This window comes from Schistocerca cancellata, chromosome 4 (assembly GCF_023864275.1).
Source record: "Schistocerca cancellata isolate TAMUIC-IGC-003103 chromosome 4, iqSchCanc2.1, whole genome shotgun sequence".
Lineage (NCBI taxonomy): Eukaryota > Metazoa > Arthropoda > Insecta > Orthoptera > Acrididae > Schistocerca > Schistocerca cancellata.
Genome location: NC_064629.1, coordinates 174,900,359 through 174,922,229, shown reverse-complemented (window position 1 = coordinate 174,922,229; position 21,871 = coordinate 174,900,359). Strand labels below are relative to the sequence as shown.

At 46.9% G+C, this 21,871-nt stretch overlaps 1 protein-coding gene across 3 annotated transcripts in view; it reads left to right on the top strand.

Annotated features, from left to right (window-relative positions):
* LOC126185032 (regulator of nonsense transcripts 2-like) overlaps positions 1-21,871 on the top strand; it is a 229,844-nt gene that overhangs the window by 51,973 nt on the left and 156,000 nt on the right. For all 3 annotated transcript variants that reach the window (XM_049927771.1, XM_049927772.1, XM_049927770.1), the window contains 2 exons: positions 3,642-3,872; positions 10,203-10,398. In XM_049927771.1, coding sequence (XP_049783728.1) covers positions 3,642-3,872; positions 10,203-10,398 — 427 coding nt within the window. The remainder of the gene's footprint in view (positions 1-3,641; positions 3,873-10,202; positions 10,399-21,871) is intronic.

Here is a 21,871-nt window from a genome sequence, read left to right as displayed (position 1 = left end):
AAAGGTAAAAAGTCAGTCAAGAAGGCCAGGAGAGTATTCTTACTAGAATGAGCAGAGAAGCAGTTGTTGTATCCCACTTAGTAAATGAATCGACTTCATTTACTTCCGGTACGATAGACGTGGAAGAATTATGGGCAAATTTTAAACACATTGTAAATCACGCATTGGACAAGTATGTGCCGAAAAAGTGGGTTACGGACAGAAAAGACCCATCGTGGTTTAACAGCGCAATTCGGAGAATGCTCAGGAAGCAAAGGCAGTTGCACTCGCGGTGCAAGAAAGATCGGGAGAATGAGGACAGGCAAAAGTTAGTAGAGATTCGTGCTGCTGTAAAAAGAGCGATGTGTGAAGCATTCAACCACTACCACCGTCATACCTTAGCAAAAGTTCTTGCTGAAAACCCAAGGAAATTCTGGTCTTATGTAAAATCAGTAAGCGGGTCGAAGGCTTCCATTCAGTCACTCACTGATCAGTCTGGCCTGGCAATGGAAGACAGCAAAACGAAAGCTGAAATTTTAAATTTTGCATTTGAGAACTCTTTCACGCAGGAGGATCATACAAACATACCGCCCTTTGAGTCTCGTACAGATTCCCGTATGGAGGACATAGTGATAGACATCCCTGGGGCTGTGAAGCAGCTGAATGGGTTGAAAATAAATAAATTGACAGGTCCTGATGGGATTCCAATTTGGTTTTACAGAGAGTACTCTAATGCATTGGCTCCTTACTTAGCTTGCATTTATCGCGAATCTATTGCCCAACATAAAGTCCCGAGTGACTGGAAAAAAGCGCAGGTGACACCTGTATATAAGAAGGGTAGAAGGACGGATCCTCAAAATTACAGACCAATATCCTTAACATTGGTTTGTTGCAGGAGTCTCGAACATATTCTCAGTTCGAATATAATGAATTTCCTTGAGAAAGAGAAGTTGCTGTCCATGCATCAGCACAGCTTTAGAAAGCATCACTCCTGCGAAACCCAACTCCCCCTTTTTTCACATGATATCTTGCGTACTGTGGATAAAGGGTATCAGACAGATGCCATATTCCTTGACTTCCGGAAAGTGTTTGACTCGGTGCCCCACTGCAGACTCCTAACTAAGGTACGAGCATATGGGATTGGTTCCCAAGTGTGTGAGTGGCTCGAAGACTTCTTAAGTAATAGAACCCAGAACGTTGTCCTCGATGGTGAGTGTTCATCAGAGGTGAGGGCATCCTCTGGAGTGCCCCAGGGAAGTGTGGTAAGTCCGCTGTTGTTTTCTATCTACATAAATAATCTTTTGGATAGGGTGGATAGCAATGTGCGACTATTTGCTGATGATGCTGTGGTGTACAGGAAGGTGTCATCGTTGAATGACTATAGGAGGATACAAGATGACTTGGACAGGATTTGTGATTGGTGTAAAGAATGGCAGCTAACTCTAAATATAGATAAATGTAAATTAATGCAGATGAATAGGATAAAGAATCCTGTAATGTTTGAATACTCCATTAGTAGTGTAGCGCTTGACACAGTCACGTCAATTAAATATTTGGGTGTAACATTGCAGAGCGATATGAAGTGGGACAAGCATGTAATGGCAGTTGTGGGGAAGGTGGATAGTCGTCTTCGGTTCATTGGTAGAATTTTGGGAAGATGTGGTTCATCTATAAAGGAGACCGCTTATAAAACACTAATACGACCTACTCTTGAGTACTGCTCGAGCGTTTGGGATTCCTATCAGGTCGGATTGAAGGAGGACATAGAAGCAATTCAGAGGCGGGCTGCTAGATTTGTTACTGGTAGGTTTGATCATCACACGAGTGTTATGGAAATGCTTCAGGAACTCGGGTGGTATTCTCTAGAGGAAAGGAGGCGTTCTTTTCGTGTATCGCTACTGAGGAAATTTAGAGAACCAGCATTTGAGGCTGACTGCAATACAGTTTTACTACCACCAACTTACATTTCGCGGAAGGACCACAAAGATAAGATAAGAGAGATTAGGGCTCGTACAGAGGTATATAGGTAGTCATTTTTCCCTCGTTCTGTTTGGGAGTGGAACAGGGAGAGATGATGCTAGTTGTGGTACGAGGTACCCTCCGCCACGCACCGTATGGTGGATTGCGGAGTATGTATGTAGATGTAGATGTAGATGTAGATGTAGACTTCGTGACTGTCAGTGTAGTCTATCAGAATGCCACTTCAAGTTACGGTCAGAGGTTAAACCTCCCTTGTTCTGGTCTGGTGCATGCCCTGTAAGGACTGAAATACATCACAAGTGCCGCCCTACCGTATCTGGAGTGATTGAGGCGAAGAAAGGTGGTTAATTGCAGATGCTGTTGACTAGAGTACACTGCCTCCATGGACTCCTCCTGTCTTCTTCAGGAGAAAACTGACACAAATGAGAAGTCATGGTCACACCAGAGATACATCCAGTACCTTCAGTGACTAGGCATATGGCCTAAGTCCAAAAACTAGCGTCAAAATAAAGCAAAACTCCTGGGACCGCCAGAAAAATTCCTCCTGCTTTTCTCTACACCTTGGAACTGCACATTTTGTACAGAAAACAGCCAGTGAGCAAAAGGGGTTAACTGATAAGCCAATTGAAACCATGGAAATTTGTTCCCAGGACCCAACCATCTTGAGCTGCATGTCACCACCCATGAAAGCTGTTGAACAATCCCCCCATGAGAAACCTGCATGTAGCTCAGTTCCAGGCGGTGGAAGAAAATTCCCTGAGAATCTTCTCAGTGGTTCCCCACATTGTCCTCAAGCACTTGGCTGGGAGTGCCCCACAGACCATAATCAGCAAAATATGCAGAATAGCAAGACAACACTCAAGATGAGCAAAGCAGATCCCATGTATAGAAACACTCAGAGTCAGTCATTGTCAAGATGTTGTCATTTCTGGGGCCCAACAAGGTGGCGTAGGAGTATGGGCCGATGGCCATGGTCTATTATGTAACTCCGTAACACCCAGCACTTACTTGCTCGCTGGCCCTGTTTTGAAGGGCCCAGGTACACTGTTTCTGTATTTTGCAGCTCCGCTCCAAGAGGAGCACTAATATAAGTAATATAATACGATGTGTGCTTAACAAAATAACGATTGATCATCCCTCGCATTGCACCTGCACTCCAAACACACACATCACAGATCCCCAAGTTGTGCACAATCAATTATAAATGCAAGATATAAATATGCAAAAATTAAATTACTTAATTGCATGTGAAAAAAAGAAAAATAAAGAATATATGCGGGAACAGGCATGGAACATTCTGTAGCCTCACTGGGTCTCTGTTAAAAGTAGCTAAGAGTACTAAGTTTCATTGTATATTGACCAGTATTTAAAATATGGATGCACACAAATGTGCTGTTTGTAAGGAGATGTATAATACTACTACTGTCTAATTTTACTATTAAATATGTTAATGTTAAGTATTGTGAAAACACTCATTTTAGTTCATAAATTTGTGGACACAGATATTTAATCCTAATATAAGACCTCCTCCTCCACCATTCCTATACGCTATCTCACTTATTTATCTGCCTATATCTAACATTCTCTGTTTATAACTGCCTTCACACTTCCATTTTTTCTGTTTATGTCATTACCAGCAAATATTTGAAAAAGGATAATTTTATGTGTTATATCTCATTCAGAAAACATTTACTGGAAGCCAGCTTCCATCCCTCCTAAGAGACATGTCGACACTAAATTTGTCGAAGTACGTCAGCGAAGTAGCGGCGGCACTGGTCGATGCGAAGTTGAAAATGGTGGATGTGTGGCCGGCTGTTCAACTGTGTTCGTTAATGCATCAGACGTATGCCGATTTTGGACCATTTCTCTTGGATAACTGGCAGAAAGTATTGTCTCTTAAAAAGGATGAAAAGGTAAAGTACCTGTGACATACATCCTTATCTTATTGGTTGTTCTATATTTGTGTGTGTGTGTGTGTGTGTGTGTGTGTGTGTGTGTGTGTCAGTTGTTATCTTTACTCCTCGATTAGAGATAAGAAAGTGTAATTTCATTTATGGGGATAACTTTAATGGAAACTGCCTTAAAGGTTACACTTCGAATTGTCTGCTAACTGGACAGCATCAACAGTCCTCTTAAAAGTAAAATTTTTATTGCCGTACTATTGGAATTGACTTGCCCCTTTTTTCTGACAGTTGCAGGTGTATTCATCTGAATACCAACCACACAGGAAATGATGAGCTCATGTGTCGCATATTTGATTTGCGGCAGCCTCATATGTCAAGTATTCAAAGGGGCTGAATGTGACACAATATTGACCCGTAGTTCACATGAGGAAACAGCTAGTAACCTGGCATTTACTGCAGTTGCCATTGTTGGATGTTCTGTAACTTTGGCTCCGAATTAATTGTTTATGCCATACTGTACTGAAGAAAGCATTTTTGTTCACACACTCTCTTTACAGTGTACACTGTGTGTGAAATTTGTTTGCTCCATACACAATAGTCAGAAATTACATAGGTTCTGTCCAATTTGATACAGGACGGTACTGGTACTCCGATACCTGAGAACAAGTATGACTGTTCCAGAGTGGAATACCATCAAAATCGTCAAAAGTGCCAAGCATGAAATTAGCAGTGATTTTCAAGTGGTACTGAATTTTTATGTCATTGGTACCGAGCAGGGTGTTCGAATTGTTTGGTGTTTGCTATATGCTGCCATGTTCTGTGAGATCTGTTTCTGCAGTTGTCGAGCCGGTCGGTAAATCCACGGTGACTCATGAAATGGTAATGTTGCAGAGGTGACTGGCTAGAGGCAAGAGTTTGAAGGCATAACCTGATCAGTAGTTGAAGTCTTTGTCAAGGAACAACTTTTATAGAGAGAAATTTGCAAATTGTACCGAAAATAGTTGTTACAGTTATGATCAAATTCGATGAAGGAATGAAACTGTGGATGATAGCACAAGCTAAATTAGAAATTGAGACAGATACAAAGAATGATCCTTGCAGATGGTATTAGGGCATTAAAATGATAATTTCATTATTATTATTATTATTATTATTATTATTATTTTTATTATTATTGTTCACAATAGAGTTTATTGCCCCTGGAGTGGGAATGCACAGTAGACTACAGTTGCGCAGCTAGCCAGTTGTTGCTCAGTCTGTTTCCGCATTCGGTATTCTGTAAACTTCTGTTGTGTTTTAGATGCACAAAACAACAATTGACTGATTTCCATTGTATTCTGTGTTTTCCGCAAGTTTTGTCATAATGGCTGAAGTATTTACAAGGTACCAAGTGTTTCATGAACAGGCAAGAGACCTTATTTTTACAGTGTACTCGTTGTCCAAATGTGAGGCAGATTCAGGTCTGCATGTTACCGAAGTGCAGGAACGTAACATAGCTGCTATCTATGCACTTTCAGCTGAGTTGAAAATGCAGCACTCCTTGCTAGTTGCGTAGCCAGAGGCCATTAACGCTGTTGCTGACTGTAGAATAACAGAATATATGTAATGTTCACATTGCCCGGGCAAGAACAAACAGTGTTCACAAAAATAACGGATGCTGTAAACTGTCTTCAAAATTTAATGGTAGTTTGATATGCACGGTAGCACTCAGCTCTTAGGTGCTGTAAACTGTCTTCAAAATTTAATGGTAGTTTGATATGCACGGTAGCACTCAGCTCTTAGGTAGCTGGCTCAAACTGTGGTGGTGGAAGAAATTTCCACCACCAGTATTTCATCAGTAAGGAGAGTGCAGGTGATAGCTTAAAATTCTCAATTGCCAGACTTTGCACTGATGCTGAGTATTAAATAACAGATTGCACCACTGTATGTCACATATTGAGGGTGTGCAGTGATGACAGTGATCTCTTCACTGGTTGAGAACATTTAGCTTGGTAGCCCCTCAGTGCTATTATTGGAGAGCAGTAGGCTGTGGGCCGGCACAAATATGACACCACACTACACAGACAGACTCATTCAACAGACACAATTAAGACACAGTTCTCAGTCTTTGCAAAGGAGAGATGGAAGAGGATGAAGGAAGAAAATCCGTTCCAATTAGGCAGCTGAACCTACTCGTTAGGGTCTCCCAGCTGACATGAGTCCACCTTAATACAAAAAATAGAACTGGTGGCAGAGTAAAAGAAAACAATAATAATTAGAAAGACAAAAGCTCTCCAAAGTAAAAAAAAAGGAGCTAAGGAGGAAAACTATAAAACAACGAAGTGTTTCAATCTGGAGTACTCTCAAATCCCATACTGTTTTTGTGACATATCAATCAGCAGGAGAGCCATAGACAACGTCTACCCAGAAAAGTATGGATTTTTCTGGACAGGTACAGTGATGTCAAAGCAGAATCTTAGTGTAAAGAATCCTCTGTGACTACAAAGGAAAAAAAAAATTGTAAAGTTTTACTGTAACCTGTAAAATGTTGGTAACCTGCCATATTAACAAATATTGTAAAGCAGTGCTAACACAGAGGAAACAACTTAATGAGAACTACTATAAATTAGAAACCTTTGAGATACTGGAACCCTACCATATTTATCCAATTATAAGAAGAGGTTTTTTCCCAAATTCATCATTAAAAAAAAAAAGGGCCATCTTACATTTGAAGATTAAACTATTACTGCTGAGTTTAACATTTTTATGTTGTGTAAAATAAATTAATCTAGGGGTTGTCTTACATTCACAGATGAAGCTGTGTCAATTGACATCACACGAACATTTATTTTGAAGGTTTCTGAAAGGTTGTGTAGTGTCACAAATTTGCTGACACTAGTGTTTGTGCTCTTGACATTGGTTCAGTCATAGGCAATGTCTAATCTGACTATCATCCGTGTAATAGACTCCTATGTAATATGTTCAGTTTCTTTCACAAGGATTTGTATTTTTTATTAATTTTATTTTATTTCGTGCACAACAAGCGAGCACCTCGGCGGACTGTTGTTCATCTGCTTTATAATGTAGACTGGCTATTGTTGCCCCTGCCACACAGACCCAAGATATTGAGAAGACGAGCACCATGAAGCTGCATTGATGAGGTTAGAACAGATTTTAACCTCCATGCACTGGATAGATGCTGTTTGTTTTAACAATGCATTTTTGTTTGTCTGGATTGATAGGAGAAGGTGATCAGAAACACAGTAACACTTGTTAATTAGCTGTATTGAGCAAAATGTAACATTGATTTTACCAAAATATATTATGCAATAGCAAAAAAAAAAAAGACTGTTTTTGTAGTAGTGGTGAAAAAGAGATGGCAGCTATGTCTTTTTCTGAGTTAGCTGCCTCTCCATTTGCAGTCGGAATTCAATAACTTTTAAAATTGTACAAATGCTCAACAATGTTATACATTTCTACAGGAAATGGTAAAAGTCTAGATAGGGGCCAGTGATGTACTTAGTGTGTTCCATGCATCAATGTTGTTAACACTCTCTGTGAGATATAACAGGAATGAAAGAGGGTGTGTCAGCTGCTGCTTCTATACAGCCAATGAGAAAGCCGTGTGCAGATGACATGTTTGGAAGCAAGAAACAAAAGAAGACGTAGTCACATTCTCACGTCAGTAGACCACTGAAATCCACTATGTATTTGTGGAATCAGCTGTGTTTTCATGTACCACTATAACCACAACCTCAGGTATCGCAACATGTTTGTAAGAAACAGTGAAATATTTGTGGCAACCAAGATGATAAAGTTCCTTGCTGCTCGTATATAGGAACCGAGTGAGGTGTGCAGTGGTTAGCACACTGGACTTGTATTCAGGAGGATGACGATTCAAACCAGTGCCTGGGCATCCTGATTTAGATTTTCCGTGGTTTCTCTAAATCGCTTCAGGCAAATGCCAGGATGGTTCCTCTGAAAGGACACAGCCAATTCTCTTCCCCATCCTTCCCTAATCCGTTCTCACCTTTCAATTGATTATGTGAAACTATCATCCCAGATAATGATACCAGTGATGATGATGGTGATTATTATTATTATTATTATTATTATTATTATTATTATTATTATTATTAAAAATGGTAGTACCACTTATGGCTGATTTAGACAGTAAACCAATGAAGGAAGTGAAAATAAAAATTAGCGCAAACTATTTCTTTTCTCCCTGTATTGTCAAAATGTAGACAGTCAATAAAGTGCATAAGTTTAGGATAGGTATAATGTTAACTTTTATCACTGAAACAGTTTGTAATTTTGATTAGTGAGAATATCTTAAAAATAAAATTTTCTCTGAGAGCCTCTTTAAAAATAGTGTGTTACTTATATTCAAATTCAAGGTCATCTTATGTTTCGATAAATATGGTATTTCTGACAGTCAGGTCAGCCTAAATGGGAAAAAAGTGTTTATATTAGGCGATTATGTTCAAACCTTACAAGTTCAGGATGTCAGACTATACAGCTTTCAGCCGTCAAATTTCCAACCTTATTTTATTTGGCAACTAGTTTCAGCATTTTACTATGCCATCTTCAGGCCCCTTCAAACGTGTAGGAAGAATCTACCTCAGTTGTGATCAAAACAGGGGCCAGGAATACTGGTATTAGTAGATTTTTGCTATAGTGATCACTTCAACCATCTCCTGCCTAAAGATGCCATAGTAAGACACTGAAACTGGCCCCAAATAAAATAAGGTTGGAAATTTGACAGCTGAAAGGTGTTTAATTTGACATCCTATATCGAACAGCTGAGTTCTGCAACCATCTCTAAAAAGATTGGCATACAGAGACTTGCTGGTTCATTTTCAGAGCTGGAGTAAATGCTTCATCATCTAAGAAATTTCACTTTCTCATTTGATACAGAATAATTCACGCACTGTAAGTCAATAATCCTTCATAGGACTTGTTAAAAAGCAATTTACCTATCTTTTTTGAAACATAGTCCCTCTCCCATCTCCCTACCCCCTTTTTTTGTAAAGGCTATCAATGCACAAATTAACAGAAACTATGGGATGCATCTTGGGGCAATTGAAGTCCAGTTCTTGCAAGCCCTCAGGGGGCTCAAGACTCTTTTGTGGGTATGCGTGTGGTGAGGGTTGGGGCCCAAGCTACTTCAGTATGTACTTGGTATTGTGTGGTGCAAACTCTTGTCTCTTGCTAGCCTTCCTACTCTTCCTTTCTTGGAATATTCTTTTATTCACCATGTTTTGGCTGAAGTAATTTGTTGGTCCCCTTCTGGGTTTGACCATTTTCCAACTTTACTGTTGTGTAGACTAACTGGGGAAGGACACCTTAAACAAAACCAAACTGTGTGCAGTGTTACAGATCATCTGCGCACAGTACCAGTGTTGGGCTTCAAAGACAACACTGTAGCCAATCGGATATGATGGTGTAATTATATACCATTTTTGTTGAACCTCCCACCCTCCACACACTTAACATAAGGCTGTCACTGCTGATGCCTGAGCTATTCACTTCCTATGCATGCCAAGGAGTAGATGCCCATCATCTTGGAGAATCGTGAATGTCAGCTACAGCCATTGTTAAAATTAAATTTAAAACAGTCTTGATCGCAATATTTTTTTATTGGAGTGAGTGACCGGTTTCGACTCTATGAAAGAGTCATCTTCAGACTCCAGAGCGGTGGATGGACGCTGCTAGTAGCAGGTTTTTCAACCAAATGTTTGTTTAACAGCATAAATCAGGTGCCAAATCTGCTAAGTCAATATTTCACTTAAGACTGTAAGGTGTGAAACATAATCACAGATTTCAGCCATTAATACCAAGTAAATAATTATTTTTTTTAAAAAGAATTGAAGTCTTTAACTATAATAGTATGGGTGCGGCGATTTTTTTGCAATGATCTGTTTCATTTATCATGCAATTAGTGGCTTTTGCATCTGGAATACCAACCAAATAGGATATGCTACAAGAGCTGAGAGTGGCTGAAAGAGATGTCATTACTGGTGACTTGATTTTGCAAGATTTCTCTTCTTTACTTCCCCATAAAGTCAACCCCATCCTAAATTAGTTAAGGCTAATGTCATATGGTTCTTTTAAAAGGCATGTGGACAATTTCCATCCCCATCATTGTCTCATGTAAGGTGTTGTCTGTTTCCAGACCGTATTATCAAATGGATGTTAAATCATACTCTTCCTTCCGTCTTCTTTTTGTTTCGAGGTTTTTATTTGTGGTTTTTGTGGTATGCTATAGATGCTAGTCTGGCTTCTGTATAAATTTTTGTAAAATAAGTGTGGAACATCTGATTTTTTTACCCACTGCATTGTCTCTTTCTTTTGTAGATAGCAAATCAGGCCAAACTTCGTGTTGACTTGAGGTTCTATGCTGAACTTATTAGTGTTGGCATATTCACACATAAAGAAGGTTTACCATTGTTGGGCAACATTCTAACAGTGTTAACGAATATGGACCGTGAAGAACATCACAACATCAATATCATACTCAGCTTCTGCAGACACTGTGGAGATGATTATGCAGGTGAGTAACTATATGTAAACAAATTTTACAGTTATCTTTGTTTTGAGTCTGAATATTGTTAGTCACCCTTTGTTTGATTTTGGACAGTAGAATACTGCTTTGAATCTGTTTATATTGGAGTTAGTTATTTAGGAAGCCATTCAATGCATGCACTAAGAAATGGCACCGTCTAATTTCTTTTATATTGTTTGGCACTAATTTGTGCTACAAACAATGCTGCATGTGAATATGTGCTACTGCATCATACTTCTGTTTACTCCTGTTTTCTTTTAAAACTGGTTTTGAGGGTACTTTACTGTTTGAGGCATTACGTCAGGGCTTCCCAGCCACTGAACTCCACAAGCAGAAGGTGAGTGTGGGCCTTTGAGCAGCAACCACGGTCTGCCCTCCATGGTCACAGAGTAGGGGGTGGGGTACCGTGTGGAGACGTGAGAGGGGTGATGCAAATACTACAGATTTCTCAGGCTAGTTAATTTTGCAACCAAAAAGTCATAATAAATGAGGTTTTGCACTGTAAATGAAACAATCTAAAAAGGAAATGCTGCCTGATAATTTTGTTGTTAAGGGGGTACATCACTTACTAATGGTTCTGTACCCCACCACCAGGCCTGAGCTGACTTAAGGGGGTCTAGAGGTCCTCAACTAGGTAGCCCACAGGTGAGAATAAAGTTCTTTCTTGCTGCCTCCCACGTAATCCTCGGATTGTCAGGGTCAACATGTTCTGGGAGCAGGTTGTTAAAGGACAAGAGATTGCTCAATGGGGTGGTGATCTCAAGTGCGAAGATCAACTTGGCTGGATCTTTTTGTATGCTTCGTGACAATCAGTGTTAAATGCGGGGCTAAGCCAGTTCAGTGATCTGTTCCTCATTCTTTGTGAGCCAAAATGATAGATGATGAGGGCAGAGTTCAACTTCCAGAAATGAAAGTTGAGGGTAGTAAGGTGTGGTAGTTCTGTGCTTGATTCTGTGGTTGAAGCAGAACCCCCAGTACTTTTGTGAAGTGAATGCCAGCATGTTGTCACTAACTGAGATTCCGAGTGGACCAAAGCTTGAAAAAATGGTTGATAGATGTTGAGCATTTACTGCTGTTGTGGTCCCATATGAACTCCATAAATGTTATCTATGAACACAAAACTAGTACTATCCTTGGTGTGCAAAATGCAGGCCAAGGTAATCTATAAATAATTTGTCTAAGGAGTGGAACTCGCGAGTGGACTGCAAGAGACAGATATTGGGCTTCCCTTGATTACACTCCTGGTACCTACCCACTAGTTTCTGGACTTTGGCTGTCATACCATAGCATGTTACATCCTCACTAATTTTCATCCACACCTTATGGATGTCCAAGCACCCACCACATGGCAAATGCAGAAAATATCTAAAAACGGTTGGCACGAAGCTCCTGGGTAGGCAGATTTCATCTTGCCATCATTTATAGTGTGATTTCAGAGTATCCCTTTCTCCATCTTGTACCCATTCACCAGGCACCACTCACTAAACTCCTTTCAGAGGCATTTAACTTGTAATCTTTTTCCTGCTCTTGTTCAAGATCACAGCACAATGTAGGGATTTCTGCCAGTACGGCAGTGGCCATTTGGGGACCGAGCAGGACTGAGGACCTCTGCCACACCTGCAGATGTCGATGCCCCATCCACTCTGTCTTCCTCTTTCTGGCCAAATACAAATACATCACTCAGTACATCAGTCACTTGATTCTGCAATCATCATTATGGAAGGCAGAGATTCGCACTGTCCATCACACTTTTACATTGCGGGGGGGGGGGGGGGGGGCATAGCTCAACTTAAGGATTAGTTATTTGTTTCTAATTGAAACCCCCCCCCCCCCCCCTTCCATGCACCAGATAGAACTTAACTTCTCAGATGCGAACAACACAACTAGAGCTTCCAGCTCACACACCTCTCACTGACGCTGCACGTGCCTCTCTACCTGCCCTACCCCTTGCTTTAAACTCACCTTGGAGACTCGACGTGCACGTCTCTGCCACTGTCCACTCTCTCCCTCCCATTCTACACTTGTGCCATACTTATAATGTCCCTTTCAGCCATGGTGTACACACTCTTGCCCAGAGCTTGACTGTGTAGAGATATCAATCGTTATGTACAAGGTCGGTTGAAAAAATTCTGGAACATTCGTAATTTCATGCCAATAGTGTGTTGGAGTCAGTTACAGTTGGCATCCCTGCACACACCTGTGTTCAATGAATAACTGCCAGACATTTCATTGTATGTCTGTTAGGTATTGTTCAGTAGTGTATTGAGTGGAACATTGTTTCGCACAGTTTGCGAATTTTGAGATGGCAGTAAATTTTGTGTGAAACCCGAGAAAAACTTCAGTGAGAGACACCAAATGATACCAGAAGCCTACGGTGATGAGTGCTTAAGCCATACTCAGTGTTACGAATGGTTCACATGGTTCAGAAATAGATGGACAGAAGTTAGAGGTGACATTTGTTCAGGACGCCTTTGATGTCTGCGGATGACGTTGGTGTCTGGAACTTCAACGAAATTGTACGTGCCAATCAAAGACTGACTGAGAGACTGCAGAAGAATGTAACGTTTCAGTTGGATAATATCATGAAATCCTTACCCGTCATCTTGGAGTGATTCATGCTGCAGCCAAATTTGTCCCACAGCCTATGAGTCAAGACCAGAAAGACCTCCGCCCCACAATCTGTCAAAAGCTTTTTGATGAGAACGAGATGTTCCTTAAGAGAAATGTTGCTGGTGATGAGACTTTTTTTTTATTTCCAAACTTGGAAATCCTGTTGAAAGAACAAAGATTTGAAATGATAGACTGGATACAAGAAAATTCCCAGACGGTGCTTTGCATAAGTCAACAGGAGGCATACCAAGATTGCTTCTGGAAGTGGAAACGGCGTTTGGACTGGTTTTTCGAGTGTAGAAGAGAGTATTTTGAAGTACCCCATGCTCCATAAATGGTAAATGTAGAAAAGTTTGTGGACAAACTTCTGGAATTTTTTTGAACAAACCTCGTATATAATACACAATACTTGCGCACACCTCGCCCCGCCACCCCGATGCCGCACTGCACCCTGCCCCAACCCCCTGCTGCCGCACCTCACACAGCCCCCTCCCCATGCAATCGCACAGCACCCCCCCCCCCCCCCCACGCAACAGCACAGCACCCCCCCCCCATGCAACTGCACAGCGTCCCTCCACCATCCCTGCTGCACCTCATCCCCCATGCAGCCCCACAGCACCCCTCCCCCACCCCTGCTACCGCACTTCTCCCCTCGCCCTCTCCCCCACCCCTGCTGCTGCACTTCTCCCCTCGCCCTCGCCCTCTCCCCCACCCCTGCTGCTGCACTTCTCCCCTCGCCCTCTCCCCCACCCCTGCTGCTGCACTTCTCCCCTCGCCCTCTCCCCCACCCCTGCTGCTGCACTTCTCCCCTCGCCCTCTCCCTCACCCCTGCTGCCGCACTTCTCCCCTCGCCCTCTCTTCCGCCCCTGCTGCCGCATCTCTGCCCTCGCCCTCCCCCCGCCACTGCTGGTGCACCTTGCCCCTCGCCCCTACCCTGCCACTGCTGGCACACCTCGCCCCTCGTCGCCTGCTACTACTACACCTCTCGTCCCCACCACTGCACTCCACCCCCCTACACCCGCGCACCATCCTCGCAGCCTGCCCCGCCCCGTGCCTCGCGTGTACACCGCCCCACTGCGCCCCCGCTGCATCACCTCGCCCCCCACCATCCATTCTGCTGCACCTCAACCCCCAGTGCTCCTGCTGCCGCTATCCTTCTCCCCCCCCCCCTGGTGTCGAGGTTGGCATTCCGCTGTGGCCGCACCTGCCTCCCCCCCCCCCCAACCAACCAACCAACCAACCAACCAAGTTGTGCCTGGCTCTCCCCCCTGAAGTCATGCTCGGGCCCCCACAAGAGTTGCGGCATGCCTGCGGATTAATGCACTCCCGCAGAGTAGCGCCTGCCACGCCCCCCTGCCACCTCCCCCCGCCCCCCGCCTCCCCCCTGCCGCCGAGCTCCGCCTCCCCCCTGCCGCCGAGCCCCACTCCCCCCCTCTGCCACACCCTGCCACTGCGCACTGCCCCCGCCCCCCCCCCCCCCGCCCCCGACACCATGGCACCCTTGACCTGCTCCCCTGCCGCTGCACCTACATGGTGCATCTTTTGTCGTCTTTACCTTTCACGAGGTCTGAAAGCCTCGGTTCAGCCCAAGGCCCCCTGCCACCAAATTTTTTCCATCCTTGACGCGTCACAGAGTTGATAAATAATCTATACTGATGGGTTGAATGTTGTTGGACACATGTGTTTTGCTTATACTCAGGCGGGACTTACTGAACTTTGCCAGATAGCTGTAGTATTTTCACTGCGGAGGTGGTAGCCATCTATAATTCTCTAGAGCATATCCATTTGTGCACTATTCAGTCCTTTCTCTTTTGCAGCGACTCCTTGAAGAGTCTGCAAACTCTCAATCATTGTTACCTCTGCCGTCCTGTTGTCATTGCTATCCAGGATTCCCTGTATGTCCTTGAAAAATGTGGAAACTCGGTGTCCTTCGTCTGGACCCTGCACACATCGAGATACCAGGGAATGAACTCGCTGATAACCTGGCAAAACTGGCTACGAGTAAGCTGGCTCTTGAGATCAGTATTCTGGACACAGGCCTCCGATCGGTATAAAGCCAATCAAGTCCTAGGGATCTGGAGTTTGGAATGGCATACTCTGGACTTCACCAAAATAACTACAAGTGATAAAGGGGACTATGAATCTGTGGAGGTTCTCCATACAGGTGTCTCGCAAGGATTTTACCATCCTCTTTTTCAGCTCGGCATCGGCCATACTTGGCTGACTTGTGGTCATATGGGCTGCCCTGTGGCAGATTCTCTATCTCACTGACTTGCTGCCTGTGGCATTGGGGGATGATATCTCAAGGCTGACATAGTTTTATGTTTTAGTTGTGAAGGATGCTTTTACCACTGTCTTTAAGGGAGGGCCATTTAATTTTATTGGCCTGCTAAGGGGTTGGCAGAACACTCTGTTGCCTCCTCTGTCCAGAGCCTGCCGTGGCTGTCTGGGCTTGGTGGTCCAACCGGGCCCTCACCTTACTTGCCCCCCCCCCCCCCCCCCCTCCCATATGGTCTGTTTAACTTCTTTGTTTTATGTCTACCTGTGCTCCTCTTGCCCTGTCCATGTTGCTAGTGCTTCCTAGTTGAATTTCTGAGTGTGGTACCTCTGGTAAGTGGTGTGAAGTGGGGATGTATGTCCCCACATTGTGTTCTGCTTTCAGGGGCTTCTGGTTGTTCCCTAGATATGGCACCTTGCGTGCCTTTCTTCCTCTGTCTCCCTTTCTTCTTTTGTGTTTCTTGTCCCACCTTTGTTGACCAATGGTAGGCCTTGGGTTTTCTTCCCCTGGATTTTGCGCAGTAGGCCATCTCTGGTGTACTGTTATGTAGACCTGTCTGTTCGAGCAAAAAGGGACTGATGACCTAGTAATTTGGTCCATTAATCAACCAACCATCCATCTAAATAAGAGAAAACTTTATGTTAAGAAAAATGTAACAACCATAAAAGCAAGATCCTTGTAATGCCCTTCAGTTTTTATTGTGAATGAATATTTTTGCTTCACATGTAGAGATTGTAGAGTGAACCATTAGAAAGAGTCTAAAACATCTGGACATTTTGTGGTGATGGATTTGATTTGCTGGCTAAGTGGGATGCAATTGGAGATGAAATTTGTAAAGCATTTTGAGAGACATTTTCTGCAGTATATGGATCTGAAACGTGCAAGGATTGGCTGGTGGCAAGTGAAGAAGTACCACTGGTAGGTTTCCAATACCATTTGCAAATCAGAAAGGATTTTATTGGAACACATTCCTTGTTTCCTGTCTTCCACACAAGTTATGACTGAATTAAAGTGGCTTGTAAAGTGTCCGGGACTGCTTTGGTACATCAAATGATCCAAAATCACTCCTCTTCTAAAACATATTTTGTTTGGAAATACAAACAGAGGCTTTTTATGTTGTTCTGGTTTGCCTTTGTTGTTTCTAGATTGCTCTTATGTGTAAGGCACTGCAGACAGTTAATTGATTTTATTCTGTCTTTGTAATACACAAATACTGTTCAAATTCTATGTGTTTCTCGTTAGAGCACTCGGCTAAAGTGCTAACACAAAAGAAGATTTGAATTTGTGTGAGAAAGTGTATCTTTTAACAATTGGACATATTAAAACAAAGCACCAAATAAGGAGAATGACAGACGAGCGCACCAGTGTTGCACGTGACTCCCTGTCTGGGATGGGGAGACTCCTGCACATGCACATGGTGGTCTGTGTGCAGAAATCAGAGGCATGCAAGACTTTTCACCGATGCATGCACTTCCTTCCTCTTTGTGCAACATGCACCTAGTGTGCACGGAAAGTTGCACAAGTGTAAACACACCTTAAGAAAGCCTTTCAGGCTCTGCAATTTCCAGCATTCGCCACATCCTTTGCATCAGCTCTGAAAATAACTGGCCACCAATAGCAACAACTGAATTCAAATTGATACAAAAGAATTGGCCCCAAATAAGTCGCTGCAGCTGGCCTTGCAAATGGCAACCTCCTCTGAGACCAATGGGTCTTCTAAACAAAAGTATATATTGACAAGAAGCTGAAAGCTTGTCCACCATTGTGTGTCCAAACACAACAATCTCTGAGAAGGAAAAAAAAACCAAAGAAAGTACTGGTACCTTACGATGATGAAGATAATATCATGGATGTCGATCTTCCTGTGGGGGAACTGAAAACCCCCCTTTCCCCTAACATGTGCACATCACCATGGCAGAGAGAAAGGGGAAAAGAAAACACTTACTCTCCCCCTCTCTTTTTCCCCCTCTCTTTCTCCCCCCTCTTTCTCTCCCCCCCTCTTTCTCTCCCCCCCCTCTTTCTCTCCCCCCCTCTTTCTCTCCCCCCCTCTTTCTCTCCCCCTCTCTTTCTCTCCCCCTCTCTTTCTCTCCCCCTCTCTTTCTCTCCCCCTCTCTTTCTCTCCCCCTCTCTTTCTCTCCCCCTCTCTTTCTCTCACCCTCTCTTTCTCTCACCCTCTCCCCGTCTCCCCCTCTCCCCGTCTCCCCCTCTCCCCCTCTCCCCGTCTCCCCCTCTCCCCCTCTCCCCCTCCCCCCCCCCCTACCGAGCGAGGTGGCGCAGTGGTTAGCACACTGGACTCGCATTCGGGAGGACGACGGTTCAATCCCGTCTCCGGCCATCCTGATTTAGGTTTTTCGTGATTTCCCTAAATCGTTTCAGGCAAATGCCGGGATGGTTCCTTTGAAAGGGCACGGCCGATTTCCTTTCCAATCCTTCCCTAACCCGAGTTTGCGCTCCGTCTCTAATGACCTCGTTGTCGACGGGACGTTAAACACTAACCACCACCCCCCCTCTCCCCCTCTCCCCCTCTCCCCGTATCCCCCTCTCCCCCTCTCCCCGTCTCCCCCTCTCTCGGTCTCCCCCTCTCTCGGTCTCCCCCTCTCTCGGTCTCCCCCTCTCTCGCTCTCCCCGTCTCCCCGTCTCCCCCTCTCCCCCTCTCCCCGTCTCCCCCTCTCCCCGTCTCCCCCTCTCCCCGTCTCCCCCTCTCCCCCTCTCCCCCTCTCCCCGTCTCCCCGTCTCCCCCTCTCCCCGTCTCCCCCTCTCCCCGTCTCCCCCTCTCCCCGTCTCCCCCTCTCCCCCTCTCTTTGTCTCCCCCTCTCTTTGTCTCCCCCTCTCTTTGTCTCTCCCCCTCTTTCTCCCCCCCCTTCCTCTCCCCCATTTTTCTCTACACACCCTTCCCCTCTACACACCCTTCCCCCTCTACACACCCTTCCCCCTCTACACACCCTTCCCCCTCTACACACCCTTCCCCCTCTACACACCCTCCCCCTCTACACACCCTCCCCCTCTCCTCCTATACCCCTCACCCCTTCTCATTTCTCCCCCCTGTACCCCTGACCTCCTTCTACCCTTGACCCCCTCTATCCCCTATACCCCCTCTATCCCCTCTACCCTTGACTCCACTCTAACCCCTCACCCCCTCTACCCTTGACCCCCTCTAACCCCTCTACCCTTGACTCCACTCTAACCCCTCTACCCCCTCTACCCTTGACTCCCCTCTAACCCCTCTACCCCTTCTACCCTTGACTCCCCTCAACCCCCTCTACTCTTGACGCCCCTGTAACCCCTCTACCCCCTATACCCTTGACGCCCCTCTTACCCCTCTACCCCCCTACCCTTGACGCCCCTCTAACCCTTCTACCGCCTCTATCGCCTCTACCCCCCTACCCCCACTCCTGTCCCCTCTACCAACTCTACCCTTGACTCCCGCTATCCCCTTTATCCCCTCTACATCCTCTACCCCTCTTCACCCTCTAACCTTGACCCCCTCTATCCCCTATACGCCTTCTACCCTTGACCGCCTCTATCCGCTCCACCTCCTCTACCCTACACCCTCTCTATCACCTCTACCTTGACCCCCTCAATCCACTTCATCCCCTCTACGCTACACCCTCTCTATCCCCTCTACCCTACACCCTCTATATCCCCTCTACCCTACACCCTCTATATCCCCTCTACCCTACACCCTCTCTATATCCTCTACCCCATCTACCCTTGACCCCATCTACCCTTGACCCCATCTACCCCCCTTGACCCCATCCACCCTTGACCCCATCCACCCTTGACCCCATCCACCCTTGACCCCATCCACCCTTGACCCCATCCACCCTTGACCCCTTCCACCCTTGACCCCTTCCACCCTTGACCCCTCTATGCCCTCTACCCCTTCTACACTTGACCCCCTCTACCCTTAAACCCATGGCCTTTACCCCCACTATGGCCTCTACCCCCTCTATGGCCTCTACCCCCTCTATGGCCTCTACCCCTCTATGGCCTCTACCCCCTCTATGGCCTCTACCCCCTCTACCCTTAACCCACTGTAATCATTCTACCCCCACTACCATTAACCCCCTGTATCCCCTCTACCCTTAACCCCTATATCCCCGCTACCCTTAACTCCCTGTATTCCCTCCACCCCTTCTACCTGTAACCCCCTGTATTCCCTCCACCCCCTCTACCTTTAACCCCCTCTACCCTTAACCCCCTCCACCTTTAACCCCCTCTACCCTTAACCCCCTCCACCTTTAACCCCCTCTACCTTTAACCCCCTCTACCCTTAACCCCCTCTACCCTTAACCCCCTCCACCTTTAACCCCCTCTACCCTTAACCCCCTCTACCCTTAACCCCCTCTACCCTTAACCCCCTCTACCCTTAACCCCCTCTACCCTTAACCCCCTCTACCCTTAACCCCCTCTACCCTTAACCCTCTCTACCCTTAACCCCCTCCACCTTTAACCCCCTCCATCCCCACTACCCTTGACCACTTCTATCCCCTCTACCCTTCACGCTTCTCTATCCCTCTACCACCTCTATCCCCCTCTACCACCTCTATCCCCCTACCCCCTCTACGACCTCTATCCCCCTACCCCCTCTACCAACCACAACCCCCCTCTATCCCCTCTACCCCTTCTCTCCCCTCTACCACCACTACCCCTCTACCCCCTCTCTCCAATCTACCCTCACTATCCCCTCTACCCTCACTATCCCCTCTACCCTCACTATCCCCTCTACTCCCTTTCTCCCCTCTACTCCCTCTCCCATCTACACCCTCTCTCCCCTCTACTCCCTCTCTCGCTTCTACTCCCTCTCTCCCCTCTTGTCCCTCTCTACCCCCATCTCCCCGTCTACCCCATCTCCCCGTCTACCCCATCTCCCCGTCTACCCCATCTCCCCGTCTACCCCATCTCCCCGTCTACCCCATCTCCCCGTCTACCCCATCTCCCCGTCTACCCCATCTCCCCGTCTACCCCATCTCCCCGTCTACCCCCTCTCCCCGTCTACCCCCTCTCCCCGTCTACCCCCTCTCCCCGTCTACCCCCTCTCCCCGTCTACCCCCTCTCCCCGTCTACCCCCTCTCCCCGTCTACCCCCTCTCCCCGTCTACCCCCTCTCCCCGTCTACCCCCTCTCCCCGTCTACCCCCCCTCCCCGTCTACCCCCCTCCCCGTCTACCCCCCCTCCCCGTCTACCCCCCTCCCCGTCTACCCCCCTCCCCTTCTACCCCCCTCTCCCCGTCTACCCCCCTCTCCCCGTCTACCCCCCTCTCCCCGCCTACCCCCTCCCCGCCTACCCCCCTCCCCGCCTACCCATATCCCTGTCTACTTGCTCTCCCCCCTCTACTCCCTTTCTCCCCTCTACTCCCTCTCCCATCTACACCCTCTCTCCCCTCTACTCCCTCTCCCATCTACACCCTCTCTCCCCTCTACTCCCTCTCTCGCTTATACTCCCTCTCTCCCCTCTTGTCCCTCTCTACCCCCCATCTCCCCGTCTACCCCATCTCCCCGTCAACCCCATCTCCCCGTCTACCCCATCTCCCCGTCTACCCCATCTCCCCGTCTACCCCATCTCCCCGTCTACCCCATCTCCCCGTCTACCCCATCTCCCCGTCTACCCCCTCTCCCCGTCTACCCCCTCTCCCCGTCTACCCCCCCTCCCCGTCTACCCCCCTCCCCGTCTACCCCCCCTCTCCCCGTCTACCCCCCTCCCCGTCTACCCCCCTCTCCCCGTCTACCCCCCTCTCCCCGCCTACCCCCCTCCCCGCCTACCCCCCTCCCCGCCTACCCCCCTCTCCCCGTCTACCCCCCTCTCCCCGCCTACCCCCCTCCCCGCCTACCCATATCCCTGTCTACTTGCTCTCCCCCCTCTACTCCCTCTACCCCTTCTACTCCCTCTACCCCCTATAACCTTCTACCCCTCCTCCTCCCTTCTCCCCCTCCCCCTCCTCTCCATCTCCCCCACCACTCTCCCTCTCCCCCTCCTCTCTACCTCTTCCCTCCTCTCTACCTCTTCCCTCCTCTCTACCTCTTCCCTCCTCTCTACCTCTTCCCTCCTCTCTACCTCTTCCCTCCTCTCTACCTCTTCCCTCCTCTCTACCTCTTCCCTCCTCTCTACCTCTTCCCTCCTCTCTACCTCTTCCCTCCTCTCTACCTCTTCCCTCCTCTATCCCTCAAGCACTCCCCCTCCTCTCTCCCCTTCCTCTCCCATCCCCTCTCTCTTCCCCTCCTCCCTCCCATCCCCTCTCCCCTCATCTCCCCCATCCCCTCTCCCCTCATCTCTCCCATCCCCTCTCCTCTTTCCCATCCCCTCTCTCTTCCCCTCCTCTCTCCCATCCCATCTCCCCTCATCTCTTCCATCCCCTCTCCCCTCATCTCTCCCCTCATCTCTCCCATCCCCTCTCCCCTCATCACCCCCATCCCCTCTCCTCTTTCCCATCCCCGCTCCTCTTTCCCATCCCCTCTCTTTCCCTCTCAGTCTCCACCCTTCCCATCCCCTCTCCCCTCGCCTAACCCTTCCCCTCTTCCCTCGCCTCTCCCGTCCCCTCTTCCCTCGCCTCTCCCTTCCCCTCTTCCCTTGCGTC